General features: G+C 48.3%; 2 protein-coding genes across 5 annotated transcripts; one reads left to right on the top strand and one right to left on the bottom strand.

Annotated features, from left to right (window-relative positions):
• Positions 1-5,242: 5,242 nt before the first annotated feature.
• On the bottom strand, positions 5,243-7,661 carry MOAP1 (modulator of apoptosis 1). 2 transcript variants are annotated; one of them, XR_009451838.1, is made up of 3 exons: positions 7,277-7,561; positions 5,699-7,156; positions 5,243-5,657 (listed from the first exon to the last, which is right to left on the bottom strand). XR_009451838.1 is itself a non-coding variant. In XM_059687424.1 (2 exons), exon 2 carries the CDS (start codon positions 7,036-7,038, stop codon positions 5,971-5,973), a length of 1,068 nt encoding a protein of 355 aa, XP_059543407.1. In that variant the 5' UTR covers positions 7,039-7,156; positions 7,538-7,661; the 3' UTR covers positions 5,245-5,970. The 2 variants fall into 2 exon arrangements, 1 of the variants encoding a protein (XP_059543407.1); XM_059687424.1 differs by having other exon boundaries at positions 5,245-7,156; positions 7,538-7,661.
• A 7-nt stretch (positions 7,662-7,668) lies between these two features.
• Positions 7,669-9,641, top strand: LYSET (lysosomal enzyme trafficking factor). 3 transcript variants are annotated; one of them, XM_059687472.1, is made up of 2 exons: positions 7,669-7,760; positions 8,636-9,641. In XM_059687472.1, the coding sequence occupies exon 2, from the start codon at positions 8,652-8,654 to the stop codon at positions 9,045-9,047; it is 396 nt and encodes a 131-aa protein (XP_059543455.1). In that variant the 5' UTR covers positions 7,669-7,760; positions 8,636-8,651; the 3' UTR covers positions 9,048-9,641. The 3 variants fall into 3 exon arrangements, with proteins under 3 accessions (XP_059543455.1, XP_059543445.1, XP_059543466.1); XM_059687462.1 differs by lacking the exon at positions 7,669-7,760 and adding an exon at positions 7,767-8,175; XM_059687483.1 differs by lacking the exon at positions 7,669-7,760 and adding an exon at positions 8,199-8,461.
• Positions 9,642-9,878: the final 237 nt, after the last annotated feature.

Raw genomic sequence — 9,878 nt, 5'->3', positions numbered from 1 at the left:
CCTTTCAAATGTAGAATGCCATGTTGGGCTTATATGAAGATATATATAAGCCTTGATATCAAGGGGAACAAAATCTACTTACGGAGTCAGAAAGCACATTCATTAAAAGATACCCGGATAATATTTGGGAACACATCTTAAGTGACAAATAGTAGGCATATTAAGAACTTAAAAGTCAGTTTTTATATGAAGAACCCTATATAATAAAAGCCTAATATGCTAAGTGTTTGGCCAGTCGCTATAATGTTTACTGATCACAGGGGGCAGATGCTCCGACCAGTAGGTTAGCTTGCTGCTGGGGGCTGGCCAATCAGGACTGGGTGAGACGGGACATGCCCTGGAGCCCTCCTGTGGCCCTCCCCAGCCCCGACTGTGCACCAGTGGGGTCCCTTGGCCTAGCCTGCACCCTCTCGCAATCCAGGACCCCTCAGGGGATGTCAGAGAGCCAGTTTCATCCCAATCCCCGCAGGCCAGGCTGAGGGATCCCTCCAGTCCACGAATCTGCACACTGGGCCTCTAGTCCTATATAATAAAAGGGTAACATGCAAATTGACTCTAACAGCAGAACGACTGGGAATGACTGGTCACTATGACACACATTGACCACCAGGGGGCAGACACTCAATGCAGGAGCTACTCCCTGGTGGTCAGTGCGCTCCCACAGGGGGTGCTCTGCTCAGCCATAAGCCAGGCTGATGGCTGCCAGCACAGCGGTGGTGGTGGGAGCCTCTCCCGCCTCCTCAGCAGCACTAAGGATGTCCGACTACAGCTTAGGCCTGCTCCCCGCTGGCAAGTGGACATCCCCCGAGGGCTCCCGGGTTGCCAAAGGGATGTCTGACTGACAGCTTAGGCCCGCTCCCCCCAGGGATAGCAGGTGGACATCCCCCGAGGGGTCCCAGACTGCGAGAGGGCACAGGCCGGGCTGAGGGACCGCCCCCCCCAAGTGCACAAATTTTTGTGCACTGGGCCTCTAGTATTCAAATAAAGACAGAAGATCTTTTGAGTCACACAGTTTTAAAGCTAAAAAGGGACCATAGATTTTGTAGGTAAGTAAACTGAAGTCCAAGAGGAATAAGTGCCGTTGCTTCAGGTCATAGAGAAAGCCAGAGACAGGCTCAGATTTGGGTTCAAGTTTGATCTGTCACTAACTGGCTGTGTGTACTTGAGCAAGCCATTCTCCTTCTCTGAGCCTCACCTGGCTCATCTGTGATATTCTATTATTTTAGACCACAGCCTTCTGACTCTCAACTTACCTCTCACTGAATTAAGTTATTTTTTAATATATATTATTTATTGAATTCAGAGAGGAAGGGAGAGGGAGAGAGAGATAGAAACATCAATGATGAGAGAGAACTATTGATCGGCTGCCTCCTCCATGACCCCTACTGGGGATCGAGCCCACAATGGGGCATGTGCCCTGATGGGGAATTGAACCATGACCTCCTGGTTCATAGGTGGATGCTCAACCAGAGCCAGACTGGCTAGGGTGAATCAAACTATTTAATTAATTGGTCCAGTTCATATGGTAACCCATGTATACATAAAAAAATGAACACCTCTAAAAGCAGAGTTAGGCTTGCTGGTAGCAGAGGCAGGAGAGTGTATGGGAAACCCGTAACAGCTAAAGAGTATTTTTTATTTTTTTATCATTATTTTTTAATTGTTTAAAATATTACATGTCTCCCTTTTCCCCAATTGATGTGCCCCCCCACCACTCCTGCCCCCCTAAAGAAAATTTTGACCTAAATGTCATTTCTTTGGAATAACAGACTTTCAGAAGTTGAGCTCTGAAACCATCTAGTTTCCAGTGTTATGAAATGCTCTGGGTGGGACTGAAATGGAATGATTAACAATGTTCTCACTTGGCCCAACCACCATGGCTCAGTGGTTGAGCGTTGACCTCTGAACCAGGAGGTCAGGATTTGATTCCTGGTCAGGGCACATGCCCAGGATGCGGGCTTGATCCCCAGTGTGGGGTGTGCAGGAGGCAGCCGATCAATGGTTCTCTCTCATCATTGGTATTTTTATCTCTCTCTCCTACTCTCTTCTTCCCTGAAATCAATAAAAAAAATATATATTTTTTTTTAAAAAAGAATGTTCTCACTTGTATAGACAGACCAGTCCATTTACCAAGGCCAGGCTTCTCTGACAAGCTGATTAGAAGATTCTAGAAGTGTCAGGGACCTAAAGAGGAAGTCACTGTTCAACATCGAGTGAGTACCTCAGTATTTTTCCACATAAAGACTTAAGAAGTTTTCCAGTTTTTGAGGAGGGGCAGGTATGATGCCATTTATATAAGAAATAATCCTTTTCCCTGCTTTGTCTGGCGGAGGCCTGAGTGCCTACCGCCACCTAGTGGTGTTTAGATGAATAAACATGTGTGTGTGTGTGTGTGTGTGTGTGTGTGTGTTTTAATGAATAACCCGTTTTTAGGATAAAGGAGACCCTCTAGTTTTTCACTCTCTAGTCACTTATTTCACTGGCTAACATCCCAGGTCATTTATTATTTGCTTGCATATGTATGCATGTAAGTATCTATGTATGTATTTCAATGAATATTTTATATTAGAATAGATTTAGACTTACAGAAAAGTCATTCATTCAGCATGAAATTGTAGACATTTGTTTTATAATTTAGGTTAAAATACAATTTTGAGTTATAATTCAATTTCATTGCTCAAATTTGTTGCTTCACCAGTGGGAACTCTTTCAGGCTGGTTCCTGTATCCTTTAAAATGCCAACTTCCTTCTTGAGCACCTACCTCCTTTGCATATTTATTTGTTAAAAAAACTAACTCAGCCTTATAATCCCATCATCTCAGCACAACTAGTTAGAGTATTTCAGGGTTTTGTCATTCATGTTGAAAAATATATTTTTTTATTGATTTCAGAGAGGGAGAGGGAGAGATAGAAACATCAATGATGAGAGAGAATCATTGATCGGTTGCCTCCTACATGCCCCCCACTGGGGATTGAGCCCACAAACCCGAATTGAACTGTGACCTCCTGGTTCACAGGTCAACGCTCAGCCACTGAGCCATGCCAGCCAGGCAAAACATAGCTTTTAAAGAACTTCTTTTTTATTACTCCACATGACTTCATAAACACAACTGCCATTTTTGATGTTTGACAATGATGTGGTGTTTACCAAATGCACATGTCAGAGCACCTTAAGCAAAGCTCTCAGGCCCTGGCAGGTGGGGCTCAGTTGGTTGGGCCTTGTCCTGTGCACTGAAAGGTTGCGGGTTCCATTCCCCATCAGAGCACATACCCAAGTTGTCAATCAACGTTCCCCTCTCACATGTGCTACTCCCACATGGATGTTTATCTTTTTCTCTCCTTTCCTCTCTCTCTAAAAATCAAAGAAAATATTATTTTAATATATATATTTTTAAAAGCTCTTGGGAATTAGATTATTGCCGGGGTCCAACCCCAGCAGGTCCAGGGGTCCCCAAAGGTGTGGACGGAGTTGGCGAAGAAGGAATGACACGGAGACAGCGTTCAGTTGATCAGCAGCCTAGCCAGGATCTCTAGCCAGGATCTCCAGCCAAGTTCTGGTCTGGATCTCCAGAGAGGTTCTGCTTAGGATCTCCAGCGAGGTTCTCTAGCCATGTTCCCTCGCTAGGTTCTCCAGCCAGGTTCAGTCACCAGGTTCTAGTCAGGCTCTCTTGCCAACCTCTGCAGTCAGGTTCAGTCCAGGATCGCTTGCCATGTTCTCTCCAGCGAAGCTCCTCCATCTCCAGGTTCCGCGTAGGTTCTGTGTAGGTTCTGTGTTCTGAATTCTGTCTCTCTTGGTCCTGTCTTCCAAGCCCTGTGTCTGATGTTCTGTCTTATAAGTTCTGTCTTCTGTCTCTAGATTCTGAGTTCTGTCTTTCTCTGTCTGGTTACATCTGTATTTATACCAGTTGATTCAATCCTATTAATCTCTATTACAAAGGTTAGGGCGTTTCTTATCTCCATTCCAGGGAGAAAAGATTATGTAGTTTAAGCATGATTGTTCCTAGTTAAAGGGATTAATTACCCGCCTGGCACTTAGTTGAGGGGTTTTATTCCCTCCCTAACTTCAGGGGAAAATCCCTACCTGGGGATTCAACCTTTCTCGGAGAGGTGACCTTGGTTAAAACACAGCGCCAAGAAGGTGAGCAAACATATTAAGAACAGTATGCCATATATGCCAGGTCCCTTGAAACAGCAAGCATGGACCGGCTCCCGGCAGATTATGTCCCCTTGTGCCCTTGCCCTTAACTCTGAGGCTTTCTGAGCCTCAAGCCTTTCATCTGTAAAACAAGGGCAATGTGCTCGGCAGTTGCTCAGTGGTTAGAGCATCGGTCCATGCACCGGGTTGCAGGCAACCAATCGATGTGTCTCTCTCACATTGATATTTCTCTTTCTCCCCCAACCCTTTCCATTCTCTCTAAAGTCAATGGAAAAATATCCTTGGGTGAGGATTAACCAAAAAATTAACCAAATAAAACAGGAGCAATGATAGTGTTTCTTACAGGCTTCTATGAATATTTAACCAGGCAGCATAGAATAGATTAAGAGCAAGGACTCTAGAAATAGACAGCCTGATTGTAAATCTTGTCCCTGTACTTATCAGCTGGGAAACCATTCAAACCAATGCACTGATGCATCAGTGTACTCACCTGCTATGTGCACTAATTTGTGTACTGTCCTGTTTCATTCCATGTGCTTCAGGAGCTCCCTTCAGCAATCTCACTTAGGGACTAAGTGGTTTTCAGATTCACACTTTTGAAATTTCTTTTGGAAATTTGATATAAACCAAACAGATAAAAGAGGTCATTTTATCAGCATTCCTTTATTTTATAAGGTCATACTTATAATTTTATAATACCTATTAAAATGATATTCAGAACTAGATGTATGATGATGCACATCAGGAACCTGAGGTTAGAGATGGAAGCTGCAAAGTTAACCTCAGCATTCAGTTCTGTCTCTTGTTTTGATTGCACAGAATCAACAAAATTCTGGTTCACACAGAAAATATCTTAACCACTGTTCACAATCATGATAAATGGAGGGCAACAGACACCTACAAGCTGATACATGATCACATTTGACATGCTACACTTGCACCTGCTACCACACGAGCTGACATCTCCGTAAGATCAGGTCTTACCCCTGCCTTCCTCTCAGAGCAGTGCACATATGTAGTGACAGAACTTTGTGTTTTTGTTTTGTTTTTTAAATATATTTTTTTTAATTGATTTTTTTACAGTGAGGAAGGAAGAGGGATAGAGAGAAACATCAAAGAGAGAGAAACATGGATCAGCTGCCTCCTGCACACTCCCTACTAGGGATGTGCCCGCAACCAAGGTTCATGCCCTTGTCCGGAATCGAACCTGGGACCCTTCAGTCCGCAGGCCGACGCTCTATCCACTGAGCCAAACTGGTTATGGCAACTTTGTGGTTTTGAGCAGCGCACATATGCAGTGATAGAACTTTGTAGTTTTGAGCAGTGCACATATGCAGTGATAGAACTTTGTAGTTTTGAGCAGTGCACATATGCAGTGATAGAACTTTGTAGTTTTGAGCAGTGCACATATGCAGTGATAGAACTTTGTAGTTTTGAGCAGTGCACATATGCAGTGATAGAACTTTGTAGTTTTGAGCAGTGCACATATGCAGTGATAGAACTTTGTACAGTTTTGAGCAGTGCACATATGCAGTGACAGACTATTGTCCAGTTTTGTATGATAAAAAACTCACCAGAATGAATTAAAATATATAAATACCAGTGCAGAACTACAGTCTTCCTAGTCAATGATACACTTAGGAGACCTTAAGTAGGCACACAAATGACAATGGATTTGTACTGAGAACTGTGCAAAAATGAGTTACTTGGCATCACAAGGTAGGGCTTGGTGAATGTCTACCACTGTAGTATATGGATTATTCTACCTCCATGCTCTGCTCGCTGTCACTGTCCCTTTTCTGGTTCCCTAAGATTCAGGTGAAATGTCCCTCTAATAATTCTGCCTGGAGAAGGGCCTCCTCCTCCTCTGCCTCCGTTGCCTCTTCATCCTTTATCAGCTCCAGTAGCTCGAACAAGCCAGGGGCTGAGCCATCCTCGGGCAGAGGCAGCCGCCGGCGCAGTGTTTTGTCCCCAGCTCCGGCAAGGATCTGGTCTACGCGGGCCTGATTCACAACTTCTCTCTCCACTGCTCCTCTCTCCACCAGTTTCTGTAACAGAGGCTCCAACCTGAGTACGTAAGCAGACAACTTTTCTCCCTCCTTCTGGTAAGTCCTCAGGTATCGGACCTGCAACTCCCTAGGATTATCAATAACCCCAAAAACCTGCTCAAGAGCCTTCAGGCATTCGGGGACCGTAATTAAAGGGTTGCTTATCTTGAGGACACGGATGACATCATAGGCTGGGCTTCTAAGGCTCTCTAGCAACCGCCTTCTCTTCTCGGCATCCGACACCTGCCAGGTCTTCATCATCTGGGTGGTATGGAACAGCCAGGATTCAAAGGTTTCTTCTTCGGGCCCTGGAGGATCGCCACCCGAGAACACCCTCAGCTTTTTGTAGTTCACGTACTGCAGGGCAGGCTGAAGGGCCTCGTCTAACGCCTGGGCCAGCATGGGGGCCCGCACTTCTGGGATCATGTTCTGGTCTAGGTCAAAGGGGTCGTTTCCATACCCCAAAGCTCTGGTCAGCTCAGCCAAGGTCATGCCCTCTCCTTCTAAGAAGGCCGTTAATCTGCTTAAAAATTCGTTGTCTGGGTCAGGGGGCTTAAAGATCACCCTCCAGCTACCCCCCTTCCCAGGGATCTCCTTGGGGACCAGGGCAAAGCTCGTCTCCTCCGTGAGCCCGACTAAGGCTACGGTCCTGTTCTCGTCCCTCCGGAACATCCTCCCGAGCAGGCGGTGCTCGCCCAAGGGAGCCAGCCCAGCGCGCAGCGCCTCCTCGATCTCGGCCACATGGCAGGTCTGGGGGATGCCGGCAATCAACAGCGCTTTCCTAGGGCTCATGTCCATCCCCCTGCACCAGTCCTCCAAGAGCCTCAGCGTCATGGTGCCCCGGGCAATGTGCTTCCGCTCCAATGTGCTGGGGACCGGGATGCCGCCGCGGTTCGCAGTCCTCCTCCGCGGTAGCCCGTTTAAGTCCCGTCACCGTCCCGAGTGCCAGGTCCTGCGAGGACAAAGCAGTCAGGTCAGCGAAGGTGTCACGGACCCCGGGCCCGGAGAGCCCCGCGCACCCCAACCGGCGGGCGACGCCAGGCGGCCCCACTGCGGCAAGCAGCCATCTTACCCTCCTCGGGCGCCCCGCCGTCACCTAGCGGTCCATGCCTGCGTCCCCCGGCAGCGGCCGAGGCGCCAGGGCCGGCTCCCGACGCTGCCCAGGAGGCCAGCCCCGAGGAGCGGGCACAGCAGAGGGGTTGTGCAGCGGCGCGACGCGGGTCGGGGGGGATGGCGGACCGCCTGGGCTCTGCGGTTCTCTCCGCCGAGAGGAGCGATGAGGCGACCAAAGTCGCGAGCGAGGCACCGGGGAGAGGCAGCCGCGGCCACCCACCTGAACAGACGCACTTGCACGCAGCTGCCACAGCCTCAGCCCGGGTCCCAACAGGAGCTGTTTCGGGCGTGCCTGAGGAGGCGGCGCCGCGAGGTGACGCACCCTGACGGCTCTTAAGGGCGGGCCTTTCAAGGCGGGGCGGGCGCGCTTCCGGGACGAGCCGGAAGCCCCGACTGTGGCAGCATCCGGGACGGCGAGCGGGCGGGCCAACCCGGACAGGAAGGTGAGATCCAGCGCCTGCCCAGCTCTGCAGGCTCGGCCGCTGGCCGCTGCCCGGCCCTGGGCTCCCGGCGCTGCAAGACGGAGAGTCCCGGGCCTGGCGCCGCGCGCGCAGCCCTGGTCGCGGCGGCGGGCGCCGCAGCGTGACAGGGGGCGGGGCCGGCTAGGGAGTCTCTGGCGGGGCCGGTGACAGCGCTGGGAGCTCAGGGGCCGGCCGCCGCGTGACCCGCGCAGTAGAACGCCGAGCTTAATCACAGCCAGCTCGTGCTCCGGGCGGGTCGTGGTCCCCGTGCCCCGCCGGTGACGCCGGGGGTTTCTTTCACGGCGGCTCCCTCTGACATGCCAAAGCCACCCGAGTATTCAGAGCTGAGTGACTCTCTAACGCTTGCCGTGGGAACAGCACGATTCTCGGGACCCTTGTAAGTGTTGAAGACGTGCTTACTGTCTGACTTGGGGCCCCGACACTGGTCTGACGCGTAGAACCAGGCGCTCGCTCTGAAGCAGTCCTGTGGAGTCCGAAAGTATTTGCACTGCAAAGTGGAAGGTTCCGTGGGAAACCACTTCGGTTCCAGTTCTTTAATGGAAGGTGTCCCGGACCCATTTAAGCCATAGGTAGTGACCTATTCTGTGGGGTTCACCTAAAACCAGACTCCCAAAACACTGAAACGTCTTGTACTTCCTCGGGACTATTACGTAAAACCACCTGTAAGTTGTTTACATGTCTTAATAAAATGCAGTTTTAATTTATCTTAAACCGTAAATGTAGTAACGGGGTATTTAGAAGTCGTTGGAAATCAGCAAGTACATTTGGAATAGCTGCCCTGACAGCATTCCTAGACCCTAACTGTATTTTCTTTCTTTCTTTTTCTTTATTTGAAGGCACAGAGCATGGAGAATGATGAATTTTCGCCAGCGGATGGGATGGATTGGAGTGGGCTTGTATCTGTTAGCAAGCGCAGCAGCGTTTTACTATGTGTTTGAAATCAATGAGACGTACAACAGACTGGCCTTGGAACACATCCAGCAGCACCCCGAGGAGCCGCTTGAAGGAACCACGTGGACACACTCCTTGAAGGCTCGGTTACTCTCCCTGCCGTTCTGGTTGTGGACGGTGATTTTCCTGATACCTTACCTGCAGATGTTTTTGTTCCTATATTCTTGTACCAGAGCTGACCCCAAAACGGTGGGCTACTGCATTATCCCGATATGCTTGGCAGTTATTTGCAATCGCCACCAGGCATTTGTCAAGGCTTCTAATCAGATCAGCAGACTGCAGCTGATTGACACATAGACTCGGTCACCATTTTCCCCTTATGATTACAGAACTGCCAGTGCCGGCGGGACCTGATCACAAGACGGCGGTTTTCCACAGATCTCAGGAAGTTGTGGTGGGGCAGAGGCCCTTTACACAGTGTGACTAGGGGGCTGTCTTTATCTGACTAATGGGTTTTTAGGTGAAGCCTGAGACACAGTCCTAACAAAATAATGTTGATGACTTCAGATTTTCGAAGTAAAATCATGTCTGTTACTTGCATTCTTTAGAAACTTGAATAAGTTCCTAAACTCCTTATTCTACTGTGCAACCTAGTGATGGTTCAGAGATTTTTCCTTTGGGGGAAAAAAATGAACATGAACATTTCCATTGTGTTTAATGTGTAAAAAGGTCCAAACATGGTCATAAAGTTTAAATTTTATACAATTACTTGGCTTGCTTTAAAATTCTTCAGACTAAAACACCAATTCATGCTTTTCTGAGTAAGCCAACTATTTGTCAGCTTGTGAGAAATTGGTATAAAATTATTGAGATGATTGCTGTCCTGATACACAGAATTCATTCCTCCTTTTGGTTAATGCTGTGGACATTCTTAATGCTACTGATTTTTTTTTTTTAAAGAACTTGGGAAGAAACTAAATGTTTGAAAGTTGGGAAATCTAACTTATACATAGGAGATGGAAACAAGGTGTTCAATGAAAATGTTTGTCCCAGTGCCTGTCAGATGTGCGATAGCTCTCTAAAAGATGCTAGCAAGTCATCCTGGTACTCCTTTCTAGCCTCAGGGCTGGTCTTTAGGCAAGAGGTTAGTTGCATGAAGATGTGATCCTTGTACTTCCTCCTGTGCAT

Source organism: Myotis daubentonii, chromosome 1 (genome assembly GCF_963259705.1).
Source record: "Myotis daubentonii chromosome 1, mMyoDau2.1, whole genome shotgun sequence".
Lineage (NCBI taxonomy): Eukaryota > Metazoa > Chordata > Mammalia > Chiroptera > Vespertilionidae > Myotis > Myotis daubentonii.
This window is presented reverse-complemented; position numbering and strand designations above follow the sequence as displayed.